This window comes from Balaenoptera physalus, assembly GCF_965194825.1.
Source record: "Balaenoptera physalus genome assembly, chromosome: X".
In the NCBI taxonomy this organism is placed as follows: Eukaryota; Metazoa; Chordata; class Mammalia; order Artiodactyla; family Balaenopteridae; genus Balaenoptera; species Balaenoptera physalus.
Window position 1 is genome coordinate 20766213 of NC_138903.1, and position 25582 is coordinate 20791794.

The following is a 25582-nucleotide window of genomic DNA, read 5'->3' on the forward strand; positions in this document are numbered from 1 at the left end:
GAGAGCGAGAAGACTCGCCAGAGGCGCCTTTGGAGTGGACGTGCCCCAGACGCACACCCGGACTCTGTGGTCCCGCGGAAGCTGCAATGTTGGGGATATTTTAAATGGCTCTTACTTGAGAGGAGGCGTGATTTCCACGTTCGAGCGTCTTCGCTCCCCACCCCCTCTCCGCACCAGCCAGTGCGCGCCACCACCTGAGCCTGGCGAGAGAGCCTGGGCGCACGCAGTCTTCAGCCTCTTCCTTTCCGCCTCTGGGGGGATTCGGCTCTGAGCGGGTCCGCCCGACGACCCCCGGGAAAACTCTTTACTTTTTGTTTGGAAAATCGGGGCCATTTCTTTATTCATCTCTGGGTCTCCCCGGAGGAGGACAGGGGAGGGGAGGGCGTGCGCGGCGGGCCGGGCCGGGGGAGGGGAGTGCGGGGAGGGGAGGGGACTGGGTGTAGCCTGGAATTCTCCGTCCTCGTGCTCCTAGGCTGGCGCGCAGAAGCTCCCCGCGATAGCGCCGCCGCCGCTCCCCGCGCCACCCCGTCGTTGGCCTCGGGGGTCGGGTGAGTGGGGTCATGACGCGCCGCGGGGGCTGCCCCGGGCACCTCCGGCGCTGAGCCGGGACGCTGCCCCGCCGCTCCGAGCCCCTCTGGCGGGGAGGCGGCGGGGGGTGGGGAGGGCGCACGGGGTAGGGCGGGGTGGGGGCGGCGCGGAGGCCGCCAAGCTGGGGGGCTCTCCGGGCCGGCGCGGCCGCGGGCAGGAGGGCGTGTCTCCGGCCCGAGGGGACCCTCCCGAGGCGCGGCGCGGGACTCCCCGATGGTGGTGCCGCGGCTCCGGGAGAGCACCGGGTCTCGCCTCCGCCGCCGCCGCCGCCGTCGCCGCCGCCGCGGGCGCCACCACCGCCGCCGCCGCCGCCGCCGCCGCCCGAGCCCGCGCCGAGCGTGCGCCTCGCCCTCCTCCCGCGCCCGCTCTGCTCTAGGATGCTGCGGCAGGTTCTGCACAGGGGCTTGAGGACGTGTTTCTCCCGGCTCGGCCACTTCATTGCCAGTCACCCTGTCTTCTTCGCCTCGGCGCCGGTGCTCATCTCCATCCTGCTCGGCGCCAGCTTCAGCCGCTACCAGGTCGAGGAGAGCGTGGAGCACCTGCTGGCGCCCCAGCACAGCCTCGCCAAGATCGAGCGCAACCTCGTCAACAGCCTCTTCCCGGTCAACCGCTCCAAGCACCGGCTCTACTCGGACCTGCAGACCCCTGGGCGCTACGGCCGGGTCATCGTCACCTCCTTCCAGAAAGCCAACATGCTGGACCAGCATCACACCGACCTGATCTTAAAGGTGAGAGGGGGGCGGGCACGGGCAGCCTCTGCGGGCGCCGCTGCCGCGGTTGGGCTGACTGAGCGCGGGGGTCCGGGCTGAGAGCGCCGCCTCTCCCATCCCAGGCGACTGCCGCAGGGGCTCTGCTGCACCGCGCGCCCCTCGAAGGCCGCCCGGAGCCTCCCAGCCTCCCGGGCGGGGAGCGTCCGGGTCCGGGTCCGGGCCCGGCCCTGCCCTGGCCGCCGTCGCCGCCACCCCGGCAGCCGCTGCAACAGTTGGGGCGGCGGCGGCCACGGTGCTGTGGTCCGTGCGCTTGTTTTGGTTGCAGTGGTCTTGGGGGCGGGGAGGCTTTGGGGTAACTGGGCCAGAAGGAACCGAACTAGAGAAGACATTCTAGAAAGTCCTGCTACTTGAAAACAAAATACTATCTTGGGGGGATTCAGAGACCCCTCTCCCCTGTCCTCATTTCTTCTCCCTTCCTCTGACCCGGGAGTGTTTTGGAAAAGGCTGCTCGGAGGGGCTGTGAGCGGGATGGTAAAGGAAATGCCTCCCATCCACCAGAAAGAAGTATGGTCCTGGAGAGAGGACAGGGGCTGCCCTGCTGCCCTCTTCCCCGGGCGAGGTAGCCATCTCTGACTTATAGGGTGAGAGAGAACGTTTGTAATTCGCAGTTGTTTCATCTTTCACAGTAGCTCCTCTCCTTTGAAATGCAAAAAGTTCTTTGGGAAATGAGGGATTCGACTAATGCACTTTCATTTGGGTGTATTTGGGCGTGAGGGTGAGGGGCAGAGCCAGAAGGGTGAGGACAGAAGCCAGGCTGTGTGGCCCTGAGAAGAGCACAGGAAACCGAGCAGCTGCTTAGAGGGTGACACTCAAAGAAACAGGCTGTGCTGTCAGCCTGAGGTGGGAATTTGATGTAAAAAGTGAGGTTAATGGTGATAACTTTCAGGAAGTTCCTAAGGAAAGCAGAGGAGTGAGGACTAGAGTTGGAAAAGTGGAGACCTTGGGAGAGAAAAGCAGAAAGAGGTGAGAATGTTCCACCCAAGCCCTGGTGGGGATTCTGGGTCTTGTTTAATTAAGGTACTCCTCTGGGGAGGGCAGACAGGAACCAGTCCCAGCTGGAGCCCTGGGGCCCAGGGATGGAAGGTGCTGGTTTTGTGTGGGTCTCTGGTCCAGATCCAGGATTGGAGGCTGGTTAGATTTCTAGTCTACTTATCCCACCGGGAGTCAGCCAGTGAACCTGGGGGACTCTTTCCTTCTCTTTTACTCTACAGGTAACCCCCTAGAGACAAGCTAATTTTCCACCCTGTATTTGCTGACATGATCAATCAGCAATTAGTAATGAGCAGAATCTGACTAGAGACTCAGTGGAGTTAGGACCTTCGCACATTGGTGGCTCGTGGTATTTTTAATGGCACACACAGCATCACACATACTCACCACAGAACCTTAGTAACATTAATCCTGAGTTGTTTGCTTTTTTCATGATTATGCTTCCAACATCGAAGTGGTTTTTTTTTCCCCCCGATACTTTAGTTACCGTATTTTGACACACAGATAAATACTGCTCCAAATGCTTTCCCAAGAAAACATGTAGTAGTTTCATCATAGGCTTAAGGAAACTATAATTTAGCCAGTCCTGACATTTAGAAGGCTGCCCCATCTTTTGATAGATGAGCTACTAAATGATGTTTCTCTTTTTGTTTTTGTTTTTTGTTTTTTGAGGTGATGTTTCCACTGGCTGGTTTTTTGGGTGTTTTTTCCCCCTAACAAACCGTCACGCCACTCTGACGGGCAGTCACCAGTTCTGCTCACTCTCAAGGTTAATGAGACATCAACGGGCACATAAGATGTCTTTTCAACTGGACTGTTTCTCTCCTATTTGATTTTGATCTGTTCAGGACAGAAAACCGTATTAGAAGAGAAAGTTGGGACTGGAGAGCCAGGGAGGCTGGCTTTGCCTTCATATCTAAAGGGCAACTTTAAAGGACGGCGGTCTTGTGAGTGAATTGTTTTAAGAAATGGGATGTTTTTTCAGGTTCTAGGTTTCTGGGGAAGATCAAAACCAAGTGGCATAGTGGTCAGAACTCATTTCTAGCTGATGGCTCTCTGGTGAAAATGAATTCACAGAGCTTATGAAAACCCAGACTCATGAAACTGAGGGAACTGCCTTCAATTCTATATATCCATCTTTTTCTTCTTATATCCAACGCCTATATTTGGTAGGTATGGAGCAGGGGGACAGAAAAATGGACCCTCGGTAGTCATGGTACTGTAAAGTGTGGGAACAAGCACTTACTTTTTTCCTCTTTTTTTCTACTAGAGACATGAAAGATTTGTCCTTTACACAAGATGTTAGGAGTGAAAGAGTCACTGTTTCCGCCCTTACTAGTGTTATTCTGATACTTTGTTGCTGGCACCAAGGAGAGCACTGACAGTTAACATTGTACCCAACACCAGCCAGCCCCTGCCTGTTTTATAACATCGCACTGGAAGTAAAGTGGACACAGCATAACCAGGGCTTGAGGCTTTCTCATGCCCCACGACAAAACTGAAGGAAGTAACTTACAGGGCTGTGTCACTCACTCCTCATAGTGCTCCGGGGTTGTACCTGTTCAGTGAAGGCGATCCTCCTGGCAATATTAGTCCAACGACTTTCTGATCAAAAATAGACTGGGAAGAGATGATGACAAAAAATGAAAATCCAGGTTGGTTTTTTCAAAAACATAATTGAGAGTATCACAGAAAAAAATAATCCACCCTTGACAACCCAGCTGATCTGCTTTGCAGGAGCTTTCTCAAATTCATGCAAGTGACATGATTGCCATACTCTGACCTCTGCAGCATTAGAGTCTGACCACAAACTATGAGAGAGGTGACTCTCCCTAGCAATGGTTTCCTCTGAAGCCTACAGGGCAAAGATGTAATTCTGGGTGAAAGTAGGTGGGGCCTGATGGTACTGGCAAAGGATCAACCATTAATTTCTGAACCCCTTTAAATACATGTTGATCTTCAAAAGTCTTCATTTCACTAGAATATTAACTTTAGCTCATTATTATATTTTAACAAAAATCCATGATGTTCATCTCAGAGCAAATTTCAGAGTAGTGCCTCCCGAGCTTTTAGGGATATGTTTCTTCCTGATCACCTAAAGTGAAGTGTAAGCAGGTCTTAGTTGATAACTGATCTGGCTGTGACCAAGACAATACTTGATTTGTTCCATCTGTGTAAAGAACCAATTTAGCCCATTCCTTATAACAATGATATCACCTTTATAACAGCTTATAAGTTATAAGCATATAGTATGTTTAAATACATCAAACACCTAAGGGTAGGCAGGAGAAATGGTTTGATTCCATTCTACCGATGAGAAAACTGCACCTTAGAAATTAACCGAATTATCTATAGAAAAAAAGACAAGGACAGAACCAGGACTGTGACCCAGGGTTTTGACTCCCCGCCCGGTGCTCTTTTCACTATCATTTACTGCCTCCCATATGATAAACTACTTGAATGATTTTAAATGTACATTTTTGGTATCCAAATGGGGTATATTCAATCAAAGTCTCATCCCCATCCTATACCGTTGTTCTAACAGTGGCAGTTGGATCATAAGGACATTCTCTCGACTGATGCTGCCTAGTGTCAATGGAAATCCACTTACAGAAACTCTACATGCCCAAAGTAAAGCATAAGATACTTGTAATTAGCAATATACAAAGACAGAAAGATAGACTATTTTGCTGGAAAAAAAAATCTCTGGATGATTGAATGCAGCGATTTCCTGTTTGAGTGCTGTTTGTTGGCCAGGTCCGGGTGAATTCAACTCCAATGCCTCACTCACACAGTCCCTGGCACAGAGCAGACCTTCAGTAAATATCTGTCCAAGGGACCTGCCCTAGTTTGCTCAGACGTTTACGTGATAGGCAAAGAAAATTCCACAGAAACTACTCTGAAATGTATTTTCAAAATGACATTTTTATGTGTACAACTTTATAGGCAGATTCTAAGGCTTCTCTTTTTCCAAGATACCATTCTTCCTTTCTCGTTTTCCAAGATCACCTCTGTAGTCCTATCAAAACACTTTTCAGTTTTGCAATTGCATAGGGGCGTCTCCTTTGCATAACGTCCTCTTTTTCAGGGGGACCTCATAGGCTGTTTTATTCTAAACCAAGGGAAGGACACATACTCACTATGCAGACATTCTTCCTTTTACTGGGGAATCTCATTTTGTTCAAATATTGAGTTTCTACTTTATTTAAACTTTTCATGTTTAATTATATTGAGGAGAATTAAGTTGCAAAATGAGATTGATAGAATTTAACTTGGAATTATTTAATTCAAGCTTTCCACGAAGGGCAGCACAACAGCTAGCTCAGGGTCACAAAGACCTGATAGCTAGATCAAGATCCCAATTTTTCCAAATACTGTCTCAGCACTTTCAATCATTACAGGAATCGCCATTATGTCTTTCTCTACAGTCTAAGGATCGGCAAATTCCAGCCTATTTTTGAGCGTAGGAGTTTTTACATTTTTTAAAGATTGTAACAAAACAAAACAAAAACAAGGAAGAATATGAGACAGAGATAGTCTAAGACTCTCAAAGCCTAAAATATTTACTCTTTGGTCCTTTACATAAAGAAGTTCCTATACTATATTCCAAAACCCCCTTACCGGAGCAATTTCAGGAAGTTAATGCTGTTAAGTAATCTCTAAGGCAGTGGTTCTCAATCAGGGGCGATTGTGCCCTGCACGGGACATTCAGCAATGGTTGGAGACATTTTAGCTCATCACAACCAGGGGTGAGTTGCTACTGGCATCTAGTGGGTGGAGGTCATGGACGCTCTTAAACATCCCCTGTGCGCGGGACAGCCCCATACAGCAAAGAATTCTCTGGCCCCAAGTCCTGCTTGAAAGGGTTCATGTGTGTATTTCTTTTTGTTTTGCTGGGAGTTTTTCATCTGCATTGATTATGTAAAATGAAAAAATGCCAAAGAGGAGTTCACATCGAAAAATCTTATAGAAGTTTGACTGGGGACAAATACTACAACCTGTGAGGAGACGCTCGCTCGGGCAGTTGGCCAAAGACCAGATTTTCCAACGTAACCTTCGCCAAGATGCACTTATCTCGCTCCCCTAGAGCTCTGTCCTTTATGGTCTAAATCCCAATGTAGAGGAACCCAGGAAACTGAATACGGTCTAACTGCTTGAATGATAAAGCTGCTGAATTGCTGCTGGCCTTGGGACTCGTCAGAGTGCCCACTACTGGCAGGCCTGACCCTCAGTCCGTAGCAGTCACCCACTAGGCCGGGCTTCTCCTGACACTGCGTAAGACCCCACTGTGAACAGTGACCTGCCGAGGAGACCGGAGGCCGTGCTCTGTTGCCTAGTCCAGCTGCTTTGCCTTTCTGGACATAAAATGACAAACGAAGAGCTTGCATCCAAAGGACAGGGGATCAAAGACCCTTGGGTTTGGAAGGCACCTTAAAGGTCATCTCCGCAGACACTGGAATGTGCTCTAAGCATCTCTGGGTGCTTTGTCTGGTGACAGGTGCTATGATGCCTTGGGCAGTCCTGTCACTTCGATGAGTTATCCAAGTGGCATGTACTCTTAGAGAAGATTGAGGCCAGGCCTGAAAGGGCAGCATTCGTGCATCTGCTGGACCAGCCAGTTGCCTTTTGCACTTTATTTTTGCACTAGGAGCAAAGTAAGGAGAGGGTGAGATCTCGTTTCATTCTCCTTGCATTTCATGGGAGGTGCACCTGAATAATCCAAGTTCAGTATCATTCTAGGGTTGTCTGACTTCGAAGCACATGTCATTTGTGTGACTAGTATCCTCCAATGCCCACTCTGTTTGTCTCATTTAGATTTGGGGAGCAATCTTTTACTTGCCCATGTAGACAAGCATTTGGAACAAACTTTGGGTAAACTGCTAATTTAAACTGAAATGTAAATATAAAGCTGTAGTGTGAGAGGAAGCCCACCTTTTTAATGACTCAGAGTATCTTGACAGATGCCATATTAGAGTTGGAGAAGGATGATTATTTTTTTTTAACAAACACAAAGACTGAACCTCTCAGGATTCACCAGACTTACAAACCTCATCCAACAGCTGAGCATTTAACCGGTGACTTCTTGTGATAACTAAGAGAAGAAGTAAGCTAAAAGAAGTTATTTGTTTCCTACCTGAGAGGTTGCAGCATCCCTTGGCACAGGAGCTAGGGGATCTGATCAGCTCTGACTTTGTGGTATATGCCATCTGGTACCTGACTTTGGGGCTCAGTATGAGCCCCAAGTGATACCTGAGATAGGCTTGAAGCAGGCCTTTGAAGTCACACTGCCTGTGCTGCTGCCACATGCCCGGAAGGCCACAGAACTTCCGAGGTATCCTGCCAGACTGATTTAATGACCAGCAGGGGAGGTGAGTAATCTCTAACCTTTAAAAGACAAAAAAAAAAAAAAAAAAAGGAAAATCAACACCAGTTGTTATTTCATATGGGAATAATATGTCATGCCTTCAACTTCAGAAGTCATATTTTGAACAAAAGAAGGCAATGAGGGAACAGGGAAGTTATTTTTATCTTCTTGCTCTCCAGGAAATCCTCTTGAGAATATTGTTTCTGGTATTTTGAAAGATCCCAATTGTTAGGTCTTCTACTTTAGGTTTAACTTGTGGGCTTCAAGTACAGTCGAGATGAGGATTTGAGTGCAGGCAGTTACCTTGGGGCGTGATATCCAAAAACATCGGTAAGGAAGTGAGGACATGAAATAGGGAGTAGCAGGAAGCCAGTCAAGGGAGTGTTCTCAAGCCAGTGTCCACTGCGGGCACCCAGGGCTCAGTCTCACTGGGGAACTCTTGGAGACACTGGATAACCTCCATCCAAGTTATCCCAACTGTGGGTGAAGGACCTGGATATTCTTCTCCCAAGTCTCCAGCCATCATTAGTTGATCCGGCTGCAGCCCAGCACAGTAAATAAATCTCTAGCAATTCCAGATGCTGTATGTGTTCCCATAATCAGAATTGTTTTCTGTTGTTGTTTTATAAAAGCCACAGGCAAAGAGCTGCAGGTGCTCACGGTGAGCGGCCTTGACATGTAGAGGTGAGTGTGAGTGGAGAGAATACAGGTGGAACCCTGAGAGCGTCTGCACTAAGGGTCTTACCCCCATCTAGAGATATACCTCTAGGAGTTTAGGGCCCACATTGCTAAGGGATGTTCATCCCTTCACTCAACAAGATGGCCATGACCCAGGCAAGAATGACCCAGCATAGCTGTTCAGTTATTCTTGAATTTGATAAGTAACTGCCATTTTCATTTTTGCCACTGGATGGTGGTAAAGATGATTCCAAGCTGGACCTGGATGCCACCTGGATTTGTGGTTTTATATCAAGCCCTCACATTTGAGTGGCCTGTGTCCAGCCCCTCTTCCCTTCAGGAATACAAGAGGAGCCTTCAGGTCCCCCTTTCACAGCCCCCATCTTCACACATCTACCTGTGTTGTTCTCCCCCCTAGAAGTGCACCCGCTGCTTACTATGAGGTCAGACTCACATGTCTCCTACTTTGTGAGGCCTTCCCAAATTCATGGCTCCCTCCCTCCCTTAAATCTATCTGGCTTTCAGTTGTACCCACATTCTTTAATGCTTAACTAGATACTATTCTATAATTTGCTCTATTGTCATGTGATACTTTCTCTTAAGATCATAAAGCTCTTCAAGGGCAGGACCAATGTCTTACACTCCCACATCTCTCCTAGAAACTAGTATAATGTGGAATGTACAGCAGGTGCTTAATAAATTGTCGCTGGTTGATGGCTTGTAGGATGGAAAACACGCTCTGCCTTCCCTATTCATTTATTTTGCTTGAATATAATTTTGCCGGGTAGCATGACCATGTGATTTCTTTAGATCTGTCTTCACTTCTCATCCTTGATAAATTTTGGTTTCAAACTTGATGATACGCAATAAGCATCCATTCTGCCTTAGGATCTGTTGATACTTACTTTATATGGGGAGAAACTCATACAAAGAAAAACCAAAACCAAACGCCTGACCACCTCTTTTGGTTCAAGTAGTTTGGAAAGGTGTAAATTGACCTCAATCTCCAGTGGTCCATTCCCATCTGGGAGGGCAGAGCACTCTGCAGTTCCCAGCAAGTACCGTCAAAGTCAGCTCTCCACTACACGTGTCGTTATGTACATGAAGTAAAGTCTCAAAACATTGGCCTAACCCATACTCAAATGTAAACATGAAACACATTTTTTTAAAATCAAGGACGAGTGGTTTTCCCAGCTGTAGCATCAGTGTTCAAGAGATCACCATTCTGATGTCATTCAGCTTCGAATTTCTCAAGAGGGAGCCCAGGGTAACAAAGACTTGTTCTAAGAGGTGAACTTAGAAAATGATGCTGGTACAAAATCAGTGTATCTCTGGTGAGTTTAACAGAAACACTAGAACTGTTAATTTCTCAGCATTAAAGGGGAGATTCCTTTGCTCATTCTTCCATGGGCTCCACGAATTTGTCAAATACCATGGCTTTGTCAATTCCTTCCAATTGTCTCAATAAAAATCGCATCTCTGCTATACAACTAGCATAAGTGCTCAAAAAAAAAATCTTCGTAATACTCAGTACCTTAATTTTTTGAGTTTTGCACTGTTGTCTCGTTTTTATTCTGGTCTTGGTATAGCATGTAGGCAAGCGGTCATGCTCAGTAAACTGACTGCTCTTAGGCTCTTTATGTCCACACATCACCTGGGCATCTCGGGAAAATACAGATTCTGATTCAGCCTGGGGTGGGACCTGCAATTCTGAATTACTAACAGGCTCTCAGATGATGGTGATGTTGCTGGTCAGTGGCGCACACTTTGAGTAGCAAGGCTCAGAACCTTCATGCTTGACAGGGCTTTGCACACAAAGGAAGCGTTCACTTCTTGTCGAGAAGTATCTCTGGAATGAAAAGCTCTGGGAGTCTGTGGGCTCTAGCTTCAAGGTTCTCTTCACCGCTCCTCACAGCCCAGCATGCCAGAAAGGGATTCTCCAGCAATTTAGGTGAGCGAGTTGATAACTCTCCTCTCTCACTTAATTGACATGACTACACTGTTTCCCTGGGAAATCTTCCCCACATAAGTAGATCCACAAGCACTTCAAAGGGAAGAGTGTGTCAGAATTGCCAGAGATCAGGAGAACCAGGCCAAGCGATAATAAAGCCCCTTGAAACTGTGAAATGTAAAATTTTGCTGACTGGGGGTTTTAGTCATTTAGGTCAGTGCATTTCTCCACCTTCCCTTGTCTAAAATTTCTTTTCATAGTGTTATAAAAGAAATCTACAATTATTTAGGATCAAAGAAAATTTCTCTACTTTCCTGGTTCTCTATGCCTAAACTCTTCAAACAAAACTAACCTCAGTTTAAGTGAAGATTAGCAATTTTTCTCAAATTTGAATATGTTTTGGAATTCCCTGGGAATTTTATTAATGTTCATATTCTGATTCAATAGGTCTGAGACAGCAGGCCTGAGCTTCCGCATTTCTAACAAGCTCCCAGGGCTACTGCTGCTACTGCTGGTCTGAGAACCACACTGACTAGATCAGTGGATTGGTGGACCTGAAGAACCTTTGTATAATATATCCTGACTAATTAGTGCCATTTAACTGCCTCCATAGGCTAAAGCAGTGGTTCTCCACCTTGAGTAGGTATCCCCTGGAGGGCCTGTCTGAACACAGATTTCAGATCTCACCCCCAGAATTTCCAATTCTGTAGGTCTGGGGTGGGGCCTGAGAATTTGCATTTCAAACAGGTCCCCAAGGTGATGCTGTTCCTGCTGGTCTAGGGACCAAACTTTGAGAACCACTGCTATAAAGCATCCTAGTAATTAGCTGCCAGGACTAATTCTAAACATGCAGTTTCTCTCTGTCTGTAGAAACCTGGACAACAGATACAGCAGGGTGAAAAAGTTATTTGTTCAGCCGTTAATTTTGAATGATGCTGTCATTCAAAGGAGACTACATAAGCCTGAACCTTTAAGTTTGCGGTTTAAGGCAAGCATATTGGACAGAGGGCCCTGCCCCTGCTGCCTGTCTCCAGGAGCTGGAGTTTAGGAGAAAGGGGCTGAGTAGAAGAAGGGATGCTCAGAGATGAGGAGGAGAGAGATAGTCCCCCACTCCACACACATGCAGTGTGGATGTTGTTACTACCATCACTGTGTGATGGCCAAAGCTTCCTTCCTTCCAAAGACTTCCCACACAGGGTCACCTGCCATTTGCCTTTGCAGAAACATAATTTACATCAAACCAGAAGGCGCAGCAGGTACAAATAGGAGCGACATGTTGTGTTTCTGAGACAAGGACCCAGCTCTGTGGTTGCCAGAGGTGAGGTGTCCATGGGGAGGACCCTGGCAGCTAATGTTCAGTTTCAACTACTGACTGATGTCAGTTCTGTTAGAGAGAGGTGAAGTCGAACTGGAGTGAAGTTCAGTGAGTACTGATTTTGGCATAGTGGAATTAGCATTGTTTCAGAGCCCCAAAGTTCTGTGTTTGAGGCTGTGAACCATCAAAGTGTCCGTGATAAAAGTCATTTATCCTCTCTGGGGTCTTCATTTCCTCACCCATAAAATGGGATCAGCAATATCATCATCATGGTGTTGGAAGACAGAAGGAGATATAATGTGTGTAAACAAACTTTGTAAAGTGCAGCATGCCTAAAGCCACACAAACCTCCCAATATCTGCACTGAACGCACACGTGTTTGTCTGGGGCAAGAGAACAACCTCTTGGGGATTCCCAGGGGAGAAGACTAACCACCTTAGTCACTCAGTTGACACATTCCAAATCACCGTCTCCTTTTATAAAAAGTGTCTGTACAGTCCGTGACTACCTTTTACTAACCAGAAGCTTTGTTGACATGGCCTCGTGCTCCCGGATGATGTAATATTACATCAGTCTATATTTTTACTTTGAATTACTCAAGGAGAATTTTAAAATAGCATATCTGATCACCTATCGTCTACACTTCTAAAGCCTTAGACCTACACTGTCCAATTCAAAAGCCACTAGCCACATGTGGCTATCTGATTTAAATTTAAATTAATTAAAATAAGAAATTCATTTCCTCACTTGCACTAGCCACTTTTCAAGTGCTCAATAGCCCACATGTTCCTGTAATGGACAGAACAGATAACATTTTCATCATCAGAAAAGTTCTATTCGACAACACTGCTTTTCACAAATAAATAACCGATGCATCATACAGCTTAACTAATAAGCAGAGGAATCAAGATGGAAACACAGATCTGGCTTCTAAAGCATCAGTAAAAAATTAACTCCACCACATTGCCCCCAAGAAATACAGAAATAGATGAGCAAGGCATGGCCCCTGGTGCCAGATGCCCTTGAAGTAGTATTTCAATCAGTAACAGAGTAAGAAGGAGCTTTCGGCTTCAGCTTCGACATGTAAAGAGCTTGGAAGTTGTCATCCCCATCCTTACAACAGGAAAAACCTAGACGAACTGAAAATCAGTGATTTTTCTCGAGCACATCAGAGAACTGAGGTCGCAGGGCAAAGTGCCATCCCCAAATCCATAGAGGCATGGAAACAATCTGCTGACCTGGAGCACATGTCTCTGGTAGAAACATTTAAATGGTAATTTTGACATACTGCTGGCAGGGAGTGGAAGAAAAGTAATCCTCCTGAAATTCACCTAGTCTTCTCCATAACGAAGGGCTACTCTCCAGGGAAGAAGACTTTGCCAGAGCACAATTATGAAACTTTATCCCAGGTTCCTCCTTCCCACTGGAGCCCCCTTTAGCTTTTGTCTCATGTAAGTTGGGGGTGCAGAGTCCACAGGTGTCAGGGCTTCAAGGAAATAGATTAGGAGTGCAGCAGCCAGGAAAGGGAGTAGGAGGCAGGGGAAGAAAACTATACCACTGGAGAAATATCTGTGAAGGTCATAGCCCCAAGGCACAGGCCCACTTAAAGACTGAGATTTCTTCAAAAGATTATATACCATTTACCCTCCCATCACCTTACCACCACACCAACAGGGCTCCAATATAATAATAGTGGATTATAGCTGAAGAGCTGCAAGACACAGACTCTCTCTGAGGAGGAGAACTTAGGGAAGCCAAAGTTAAGAGGAAAGACAAAAAGAATGACAATAGAGAAATTTGAAGCTTCTGGTACCTATAGCCACAACAAACATTAAATACATCCTAAGTCCCTACTATAAAATTCTATTTACCTCAGTTCCTACTAACTGATACAACATGTCCAGCTTTGGAGAAAAAATTACAAGGCATGCAAAAAAGAAAAAAATACATAGTCTGAAGAGACAAAAGAAGCATGAGAACCATACTCAGATATGACACAGATGTCAGCATTATCACACAAGAAATCTAAAGTAACTATGATTAATATGTTGTTGACTTTAATGGAAAAAGTAGGCAACATCAAGAACAGATAGATAATGTAAGCAGAGAGATGGAAACTCCAGATAAATCAAAAGGAAACGCTAGAAATCAAAACTGTAGCAGAAATGAAGAATGGTTTTGATGGACCATCATCAGTACATTCAACACAGCCCAGGAAAGAATCAGTGAGCTTAAATACAGGATGAAAGAAGCTTCACATATTGAAACACAAAGAGACAAAAGAGTGAAAACACCCCAGAACATCCACGAATTGTAGGACAATATCAAAATAACATACACGTAATTAAAATGTCAGAAGGAGAAGAGAGAATGCAACAGAAGAAATGTTTGAAATAATAATGGCCAAGAATTTTCTAAAATTAATGATAGACACCAAACTACAGATCCAGGTATCTCAGAGAACACCAAGGAGGACGAGTACCCATAAAAGCACACTTAGGCATATCATATTCAAACTACAGAAAACCAAAGACTAAGAGGAAATCTTGAAAGAAGACAGGGGATTGGGGTGGGGGAACACCTTACATATAGAAACAAAGGTAAGAACTACATTAGACTTCTTATCAAAAACCACACAAGCAGGAATAGTGGAATGAAATGTTTAATGAGTTGAAAGGAAAAAAACTCACCAACCTGAAATTCTGTAATTCCACAAAATTATGCTTCAAAGTGAAGGAGATACAAAAACTTTCTCAGACCAAAAGAAAACACACTGATGGAATTCATTGCCTGCAGACCTGTTCTGCAAGAAATTCTCTTCAGCAGAAGGAAAATTACATAGATCAAAAACTCCGATCTATATAAAGAACAATGTTAGAGAAGGAATAAATGAAGGTAAAGTAAAATCTTTTTAGCTTTCTTATTCTTAATTGATCAAAAGATAACGGTTTAAAGCAATAATAGTAACAATATATTGATTGACTATAACATATGGATAAGTAGAATGAATGTCAGCCATGTCACTAGGGACAGGAGGGAGGAATTGGAACTACTGTGTTACAACTGTACTACATATGAAGCATTACAGTATTATCTGAAGGTGAACTTAGATTAGGTATTGATATATATTGTAGGTGCTAGGGCAACCACTAAAATTTTTTTAGAAAAAGAACAAATGCAACAAATAGAGAATAGTTACAACTATGGTAGATATTAACCCAACCATATCAATAGTTACTTAAAACATGAATGGTATATACCAATTAAAAGGCAGTGACTATCAGAGTGGATCAAGAGAAAACAAGACCCAACTCTGTGTTGCCTACAAGGAACCCACTTTAAATCTAAAGACTCAGATAGGTTAAAAATGAAGAGAGAGGGCTTCCCTGGTGGCGCAGTGGTTGAGAATCTGCCTGCCAATGCAGGGGACACGGGTTCGAGGCCCGGTCTGGGAAGATCCCACATGCTGCGGAGCAACCAAGCCCGTGAGCCACAATTACTGAGCCTGCGCGTCTGGAGTCTGTGCTCCGCAACAAGAGAGGCCGCGATAATGAGAGGCCCGCGCACCGCGATGAAGAGTGGCCCCCACTCGCCGCAACTAGAGAAAGCCCTCGCACAGAAACGAAGACCCAACACAGCCATAAATAAATAAATAAATAAATAAATAAATAAAAATTAAAAAAAAAAAATGAAGAGAGAGAGAAAGATGTACCATGCTAACACTAAGCAAAAGAAAACTATTATTAATTTAAGATATGGCTGACTTCAGAACAAGGAAAATTATCAGGAATAAAGAGGGGCATTACATAATGATAAAAGGATTAATTCTCTAAGAAGACATAACAACCCTAAACATGTATACACCTAACAAACAGAGTATTAAAATACAGGAGGCAAGAACTGATAGAACTGAAAGGAGAAATAGACAAACCCACTATTATAGCTAGAGACCTCAACATTCCTCTGTTAGTAATTGATAGAGCAAGCAGGCAGAAAATCAGTAAGGATATGGATGACATGGACAGAAGTAAGGGCCAGGATGTCTAATACTCTGGGGAGAGTCATGACCCAAATTTTATAACGACAGTTCTTATAGAAGTATAGAGATTAAGTTGGAGAGGCAAGATATTGGAGAGGGGGAGATCCCCTCCTCCACCCAGGAGACATATGTAAGTTTGTAAGCAAGAGGCTTTGAGTAGAAAAGCTGCAGAAGGAGAAAAGATGGGGGCTAAATTAGACCACCATTTTCCAAAATGTGCTTTAGTAAAAATTTCCTGTGATGCGGCAAAGAAAATTGGCTTCTGTGACCAAATAACTTTGGGAAACAATGCATGTAGTAGCCCCATATTGAATGCACATTAGCATATCAAAGGCTTTTAAAAGCTCCTCTGTAAAGAAATCTATTTAACTCTATCCAGTTCAGCATTTCTGAAATTCATTTGATCATGAATACTTTTTACTTTTTTGATGACCCTTATTAACAACCCAAGGAACTAATGTGCTTCAGAATATAGACTGAAAATACTATCCCAAAAATAGGGAGATGGTATCAATAGGATTTGAGCTTCCCTGGATCTGTGAGTAAACAAAGGGAAAAGGGTGAAGTCACCTTAGAAGTTGCCCACCTGGGTAAGTAGAAAGAGGAGAAGGATGTTAACCATAACAGGAAACAGGTGGAAGAACAAATTTGGAAGAAAAGATTCAGCTGTTGGATATATGCCAGTTGAAATATTGCCATAATATGTATTTGCAAATCTTCAGGAGGCAGATGGAAATTCAGATATGGAGTTTGGAAGAGAGGTGAGGCACTGATGTGAACTGGGGATTGGTCAGCATAAAAATGACAAGCCAAACCATGGAGATGGAACTCATTGCCCAAGAAGAGTTTATGAATGTGACAAGATCAGAAGTGCCAGAGATAGAATCTTGAGTAGTATCAAATTTACAAGGTAGGTAAAGGTAGAGAAGTCGGTTAGATAGACACTGGAAAACCAGGTTGAGAGGTAGGAGGAGAGGAGAAAATTGTGTCATGGAATTCACCATGGGAGAGAGAGAGCGTTTTGGTCAAACCACACATATTGAGCACCTTTGTTTGCCAGGCACATAATCAAGGATGCAGCAGTGAAGAAACCATGCCCATGCCTTAATGGAACCTATTGGATTCCCACGAAAATCTCAAAAATGCCTAACCATCTTAGATATGTTTAAAGTACTATTTTGACTTAACTGTGTGAATCTGCTGAGAGTTCAAAAAAATGAGGACTGAAAAGTAGTCATTGGATTTACCTGCTTAGAAGTCATTGTGGACTTTTGGTTGAGTGCTGGGATACAGTCCAGAATGGAGTGGTTTGAGAAGTGAGTGGGAGGTGAGGAAATGAAGTTAGCAAGGGTGAAACACTCTTTCAAGTGTAGTTGGAGACAGCATATGTAAAGAGCTTCTTAAAGAAGGGGAGCTATGGCAGAAGTTGGAAGGGAAGTGGGGTCAATGAGGCCTTTTTTAATATGCAAAAGACATAAGCCTATTTCAAAGCTCATGGGAAGGAACTAGTAGAAAGTTTGAGGACATGGGAGAAGAGGGGATAAACAATACTAGGAAGAAGGAAAGGAAAGCCAGAACCCAATGGAAGCAATTGATCTTAGAGAGAGGAAGGGTCATGGCCTTGATTTTCACAGGAGGGGGAGGATAGAAACGAATGGATGTGGGTATTTTTAGAGATATGGTGGCAGCAAGTTGAGGGTAATTTCCATCTGATGGCTTGGGGTTTTCTCTGCAAGACAGAAAACAAGGTCAGTAGCTGAAAGTCTTGTCAAGTGCTGAAGAAAGTGAGCGTTTGTCATTATAATATCTATGGGCTTGGAGGCTAATTGACAAGGGAATAAAGAGACTAGGTGGTAAACTGGAAACAATCTCTCTGGAATTTGGGTATGAATGTGAAGAGACAGTCTCTTCCTCCCTTTTGTCTCAAGATGGGCAAAGGTATAGAGAAGAAATTAAAGTGGAAGTGAGAGGCAAGCTGAGAGAGCTCACACTGGCTACATTTACATTTCAGAAGAATATGGATTATACAGAAGCAAGGATTTCTTAACTCCAAGGGTTGTTTGGCATCTGAATGGCTCATCAGAGGAGACTGAAATGACCTAGAATGGTTCAAAGAGAGGTTGGGATGGTGTGATCTCCAAGGGTAACACGGCCTTAGAATTCCATCCCATATCTCAGTGGTCCTCAACCCTGGCTACATGGTAGAATCCCTGGAGGAATTCAAACATACCATGCCTAGGTCTCACACCCATAGATTCTCATCCCATTGCTCTGACAACAGGGTGGCCTGCTCCAAATGTGGTCCTCACACTGGCAGCAGCAACCCCTGGGACCTTACTAGGACGGCAGACTCCACCCAGGCTCCACCCAGACCCACAAGATCTGAATCTGTATTGTTACAAGATCCCCAGTTGATCTGTGTACATATTAAAGTCTGAGAAATGCTGGACTAAAGCATGGCCTAGAGCAGGGCCAGTCACGGGTACTTTTTAAAACTCCCCCAGGAAATTCTAACGTGCAACCAGACTTGAGAACCACTGCTACATAGAAAAAGAGATCCTTTTGAAACCGTATTAATTAAGCTCATGTGATAAAGTGTCATAGTATTACACACACACACATACACAAAGAGTGCACGTAGAAACCGGTGAAATCCAAACAAGGCCTGTAGTTGAGTTAATAGGATTGTACCAAGTCAGTTTCATGCTTTTTATCATGTACTATGGTTATGTATGATATTATCATTAGGGGGAAGCTGAGTGATAGACACATGGGAACTCTGAACTGTATGTACAACTTCTTGTGAGTCTTAAATTACTTTAAAATAAAAAGTTAAAAAGAAAACATTTTAAGCTAAGAGAACACCTGCCTAGGATGAGGAGCAGCTGTTGTCCATCATCATCTAAGAAATAAACGGGCTCCATCATTCATTCGGAGCGGAACCATTGGAGGATTTAAAGCAGAGGGATGACAGGTTTGGATTTGTGTTCTAGAAAAATAAATCTGGTGGCAGTTTGGAGGAATGGCTAAAAACAAAAAAGATGAGTTAGGAACCTGTTTCTGTCATCCAGATGGATTATAAGAGCTAGAACCAAATCAGGAGCAATGGAAATGGAGCACGAGAGGGTGGATTTGAGAGATTTTGGAGGTAAAATCCACAGGATGTGATGAATGATTCAAGGATTTGTCAACCTTGGCTGTGTGTGTGTAGGCCCCTGGGGAGCTTTTTTGAATAGATACCTGAGCCCTTGCCAAGGGATTCTGATTTAAAGGTGTGAGGGGGAGCCCAGGCATCTGAGTTTGTACAGTTCCACAGGTGGTTCACATGGGCAGGGTTGAAAGCAGCCGGCTCCAACTGAGGAGGCGGGAAGTGCAGGGTAAACCTCACAGGTTTTCAATCCAGTCGTGCTGGAACCACAGAGGATGACGAGGAGGCAGCAGAGAGGCAGCCAGGATAAATTAGGGAGGTAGCCCTTCCTCTTCCATTTGTTGTACATTGAGTAAAACTGTAAGACTCTGAGTTAAAATGTGTAAAGCCATTATCCTTGCAACCTAGCTGTCTTCCCATGGCTTGTCTAAACATATATTTTTTTAATGAAAATAAAACCTTAGTTCGTTTGTGCCATCCAAACATAACTTCAGCTTATTTAAAAACAATGACAGGGACTTCCCTGGTGGCACAGTGGTTGAGGGTCGGCCTGCCAATGCAGGGGACACGGGTTCAAGCCCTGGTCCGGGAAGATCCCACATGCCGTGGAGCAACTAAGCCCGTGCACCACAACTACTGAGCCTGAACTCTAGAGCCCGCGAGCCACAACTACTGAGCCTGTGCTCCAGAGCCCGCGAGCCACAGCTACTGAGCCCGTGTGCCACAACTACTGAAGCCTGCGCGCCTAGAGCCTGAGCTCCACAAGAGAAGCCACCACAATGAGAAGCCCGCGCACCGCAAGGATGAGTAGCCCCCGCTTGATGCAACTAGAGAAAGCCCGTGCGCAGCAACAGAGACCCAATGCAGCCACAAATAAATAAATAAATAAATGTATTAAAAAATAAAAATGATGACAGCAGAAATTAACACAACATTGTAAACCAACTATACTTCAATTAAAAAAAAAAAACCAACGACAACAGCAACTTTCTGTTAACCCCAAATTTTGAAGGATTTATACAAACAAATCTTCAGGAGGCTAGACTAAATGCTTTGAGAACAAGGTGAAATTCCTTGTTTTTATTGCCGTTGGCCCCTCTGCATATTCCGGAAGCCCCTCCCAACCTTTCTCCCAAATCCACGCAGATGCTGTTCCCGTTTTCCCCTGAACAAGTCCTTCCTTTGGGGTCGCTGAGGCTGCTTTCTGGAATCCATCCAAACGCTTGCTCCTGCCCGCCCCCTGCCCTCGCCGCCACCACCACACCTGGGTCACCAGGCCAGCAGGCGCAACGGAGCCTCCGCAGTCAGTGCTCACTGCTAATAAGCCCCCGGATTCCGTAGAAGGGCTTCTGGGGCCGTGCACCATGCCCTCAGAGCTTCAAGTCAGAAGTAGCCGATGGCTAGTGGTTTATCTTCTTCAGGGTGACCCGCCAATGCCACCAGTCTCCAGCTCGTAAAAACAATCTGGGGTTTCCCCACTGAGAGCTGCTTGCTGCCTATTGGGATCTCTCTTCATAAAGCTGTGTGCAAAGCACCATGAAGATGTTTCCATCTCAAAATGGTCTGTTCTTTAGCATTTCTGTTTTCCCCATTAAAGACATTTTTGCCCCTTTTTTAACTTAAAAAGAGAAGTTACAGAGCTCACCGATATCCATTATAATAGTGCAGAAGCACCTCATAACATATAATAAGCACATTACAGCGTGTAACAATGATTTAAGTGGTTCATGTGAGATGGAAAACACTAAGGTGACGTTTACAGGGATACTTCTGTGTTTATGTCTCAGCTTTCTATTAGTTATGTTATTTACAAGGTAACAGAGTAATGCCTAGGCTCATCCATTTCTTAAATGAACCCGAACTAACTTTGAGATCTGCAGGCTGGTTTATATTGATTCTGATAAAGCTACTTCAGCTTGGAAAAGGGGAGAGGAAATAATAGACTCAGAATTTAAAAATCTCCTTATTCCAAATTCCAATGTCCTATTCTTTCTAGAACTGCCTATATTAATAACTGCCTGTGTATTCCCTTGAGAGCCGGGCTGGAAAAGCATTACAGTGCTGTTTTGTTTTGTGTTTAAATTGTCACAGCATCGTTACTTTTAGACATAAAAGTACATATACTCATTGTAGTGATCATCATTCCCCCCACGTGTTCTGGTTCCTCTTGCTTGTCTGTTTGCCTTTTTGTTTGTTTTGCTTTTCCCCCCCGAGTATTTGAGAACTACCTAGTTCTTTTGCTTGATCACTTCTCAATATTTAACTAGGCTTTAGGCCATGCAAGTGGAAGCTGTTTAAAGCATGCTGGTGATGCCAAGGCGACTGGGCAAGAGTGTGTTGGCTTGTCCAGAACGTTTCTGTCTTAAGTACTGTGTGCCTGCACTGTGCTGGGAGTGGGGATATAACAAAGAATAAGACTCAGAGAGCTGAAAGAAGATGTCCTTATAATATGGCGGGTGATGAGACAGATGTGTCCACACGCAGGGGACCAGAGAGGACCTTGTCTGCATTTCCGGGGCAGGCTTCCTGGAGGGGGTGGTGCCTGAGCTGAGTCCATCGCTCCTCACAAGTCCAAACTCCCAGAAGGGAGGGCTGGGGACCACGAGTAGGCTGCTCACTCTGCAGCCCTTTCCAAAGCAGCCTCACTTTCTTATTGGTCCTGCTCTGCAGCAGCTTCTCCCCCTAAATAGAGAACATGGCTCTAAAAAGTGCCCTGCAGATCCTTCCTGCCTCACATCCAATAAGGCACTGCAAAATATCATGCTTAGGAAACCTTGCCATCGTGCCTCCCACAAAAAGAGAAATGCTACTTCTCACAAAGAATAAAGCCCTCACATCATGAGACAGGCGGTAGCTTTATGACAAGACACCACTAGACAGCCAGGAAGAATATGGGATTTCTAGGCATTAAAACCATCATGTGCCTCGTGAATAGAAGCTCACAGGTGATTCTCACTGAGATGGGGAGAGGCTCCAACATTTACTAAGAACCTGTGATGTGTTCCTCTGCCAGGCATTCCATCTATATTGACCCATTCAGAAACCAACAGCACTCTAGATAGCAAGCCCATTTTGATGATGTGGAAACTGAAGCTCAGGAAGGGGATATGCTCAACGTTATCAGGTAATCACCAGTTTGGTTGGATATGATCACAAGTCTGTGTGACCCCAATGTCAGGCTCTTTTCAGCATGCCAGGCTGCCTCTGGAGCTCTTCTTTTTGGCTTTCTTTACAAGCCAGCCCCACTTGTCTTGAACTTACATATTCTCTTAAAAATCAATAAAGAAAAGACCCAACAACCCAATAACCAAAGGGACAAACAGCTTGGACAGGCACTTTGGAAAAGAGGATAGCCAGATGGCTAACGAGCATATGCAAAGGTGCTAAGCTTCAGGCATCATGGAAATGCACATTAAACCAAGATGAGGTACCAGTACACACCCACCAGAATGGTAAAAATTTTAAAGACTGATAATACCAAGTGTTGCTGAGGATATGGGGCAACTGGAACCCTCACACATTGATGGCAGGAATGTAAAATTGTACAATCACTTTGGAAAACTTAAACCAAATATATGCCTACTCTCTGATTCTGAAATTCCACTCCTGGTCTCTTTACCCAGTGGTATGCTGACACTGGCTCCCACTGGCTCCTGAAAGCTGATTGGGCACATCTCTTCCTAACCCACATCCCCTTGGTAGCTTGAAATTGGCCAAGTCAGAGCTATTTTTGTTAGAGAACTTACTGTTACACATTTACCAACACACCACTGCATATACCTGAGAGAAATGAGTACAGATGTCCACAAAAGGACTTGTACAAGAATGCCCATCGTGGTTTTATTGATAACAACCCAAAAGGACCACCGATAAGAGAATGAAAAAATACACTGTGGCATGTTCATGCAATGAAATACTATGCAGCAAGAATTAAAATACAAGCTATAGATAAACACAACAGGGATGAACCTCAGAGGCCACGGGCTGAGTAAAAGAAGGCAGACACAGAAGAGTACAGCTGACCTTTGAACAACACAGGGGTTAGGGATGCCGACCCTCCGCACGATTGAAAATCCATATATAACTTTACAGTTTGGACCCCAGATTCGTGGTTCTACATCCACAGATTCAACCAACCACAGATCATGTAATACTGTAGAATATACTTACTGAAAAAAACCCGAATGTAAGTGGACCCACACAGTTCAAACCTGTGTTGTTCAAGGGTCAGCTATACATACTGCATGATTCCATTTATTGCAAACTCAAGAATAAGCAAAGCTAATCAATGTTGATAGAAGTCAGAATAACCTTCCCCTGGGGGTTGTAGGGGTATTGACCAGAAAGGACACAAGGGGGCCTTCTGGGTGCAGTAGATGTTCTGTGTCTTGATCCAGGCAATGTTTATATAGGTACGTACATATAAAATTCATTGAGCTGTACACTTAAGATTTGTGCACTTTCCTATATACACGTTATACCTCAATAATGAACACTGTACACACATACACATTCTATTCAGTGACCCTGTTAATAAGGCGGAAGCGTTAGACCACCATCCCAGCAGAGCATCCAACAGTGGTGAGTACCGACATGAAGAAAAGCAGTCTGAATCTTGGCAGACAAATCAGCTCAGTTCTACTGACATCTGACACACCACCATCATGGAGACTTGCAACACCTGTACTGGCAGCACATGCTCCCTGGGCACATCACTGCCTGGGAAGGAATCCAGTGAACACATCAGCTGTCTCTCCCACACACCTACCACCATAACAGCAGAAATCCAGAAATGTAAAGATAGGGACTCTCATCCAACATTGGCGATATTCCAGCACTTGCTGTCAACAGAGAACACTGAAGCCTGAGACCCTACCTGCTGAGATGTTCCAGAAGCATGCAAAGAGGCTGCTGACTGTGTCTCTGAGTGTTTTTTTTTTTTTTCAAATGAAGAAAAGCCAAAGAAATGCCTGCTTCCTTTACCATCAGCAAGAAAGATGAGAGGTCATGTAATCTCACAGTTCATTCCTGGCAGGACGTAGGCCTAATCCTTTCTTGAGGGATTACCGTGCATTCTTGTCACCAGTATACCCTGGACCCAACATGTGATTAGCTATAAACCTTAATGAAGAGAATGGACTATGCCCCAAATGAGGGAGAAGTGCTGTTGGTAGCATCTGGACATTTACATTCATGAACACATCAGAGCCACTTGAGAAATATTTGCTGCGTACCTACTGCATGCAAGTTGGCAACATCAAAGAAATGTGTCCACCATCAAAAGACAATATGAAGAGAAGCTCAAAAGATCATAAATTTACTCCCTAAGGGTTGAGTTTTGACATAACCATTATTTGAATACACAAGAAACTGGGGGGTTGGTTTTAGAATGGTTTAGTATTCTGAGGATACTAGGAAACTCTAATTCCAGAGGCTTTGAGCGTTGTTAGACATCTTAGTTTGGGTTTCCCCAGAAGCAGACCTTAAAATAAGAAATCAAGTAAAGGTAGTTTATTTGGGAGTTGAAGGACAACCAGAAGGGATGCAGGGCAGTGAGACAAAGGGGAAGGAGCCTCAAAGGGTATGTGATCAAGCAGACCAAGGCTGTGGGCAACCAGAGCACAACCCACTGGGGAAGCTCTGGGAACCAGTTTAAAACACACTCACCCATGAGTAATCCCACCCATGGGGAGGGAGCTGGGTATTTCTATGCCAACTCCCATCTGTCATTGCTTGAGGTCTGCTCCCAGGGGATGTTAATTCCCCAGAACTTTTGGCCTGCCAAGCAGATGGCAAAGTGGGCTCTCTGACAAAGAGGGGTGGGTACTGGGATTCAAGGTTAGGTAGGTATGTTCTCAAGAGCTAAGGGCTGGAGGATATGAACAGGGTGCCAACCACATCTGCTACAGAGGAACTTGAAGCAACTGGCCAAGAACTTCTGCACTTGTATGGTCTATGACTGCACCTTACAATCATACACACAGAAAAGTGAAAGGCCACACATCGGCTAGACCTGCACATCTATAAACATGCAGTTGATAGACGACACATTAAGACCCAAACCTAAGACATGCAGTTCAAGTGTTTAATCAGTACTGCAGATTTAAAAGATGTCATCGGCTTCTGCTACCTGACTTACTCCCTGGGCTAAGCTGTCCAAATCTGTAAAAAGGTAGAGACATCAACCTTCTGCCTCCTTCAAGCCAGTATGACTACTCACTATGGTTCAGATCTTCATTTCACCAATGACCTAGTTACTGCAGTGATATTTTAGTCCACTTCCCCACCTCCACTCTCCAGTTTTCCCATTCCAGCTACCATGGTGCAGACAGAGTGGTCTTCCTAAGACACAGTTCTGGTCACCTCATTCTCTGTTTGAAACCTTCATTGGCTCCCAAGTGCCAACAGGGCAAAGCCTGTCTCCCAGGTTCAGCAGACAAGGCTTCGTGTGGTTTGGACCTTGCTTGCCTCTTTAGCTTTCCTCTCAGTTCCCGGACCAGCCTGAATCACGTCCTTTTCCCCGACATCCATTCTGTGCCTCGAGTTTGCCCATGCTGTAGCCTCCACCTGATATACTCTCCCCACCAGTTCCATAATCCATGCCAAGCCTCTGCCTGTGGTTAATTTCTTCTCATTCTTCAGGTGCTAATTTAGAAGTCACTTCCTCAAGAAGAAGACTTCCCTGGTGCCAGCAAGGTTGGTGTAGGTGCCCTTCCCTTAATATCCAGTATTTCTCCC

The 25582-nt window shown here is 45.0% G+C and overlaps 1 protein-coding gene across 3 annotated transcripts in view; it reads left to right on the plus strand.

Annotated features, from left to right (window-relative positions):
* Positions 1-429: 429 nt before the first annotated feature.
* The window catches only part of PTCHD1 (patched domain containing 1), a 55994-nt gene continuing 30841 nt past the window's right edge, over positions 430-25582 (plus strand). For 2 of the 3 annotated variants that reach the window (XR_014258913.1, XM_082447009.1), the window contains exon 1: positions 707-1316. Coding sequence is in view for 2 of the 3 variants with exons in the window: in XM_082447009.1 (XP_082303135.1) it covers positions 966-1316 (351 nt within the window). In the remaining variant the exon portion in view is untranslated. Of the gene's footprint in view, positions 549-706; positions 1317-25582 lie in introns of those variants that run through there. The other variant, XM_082447010.1, reaches the window with a different exon arrangement.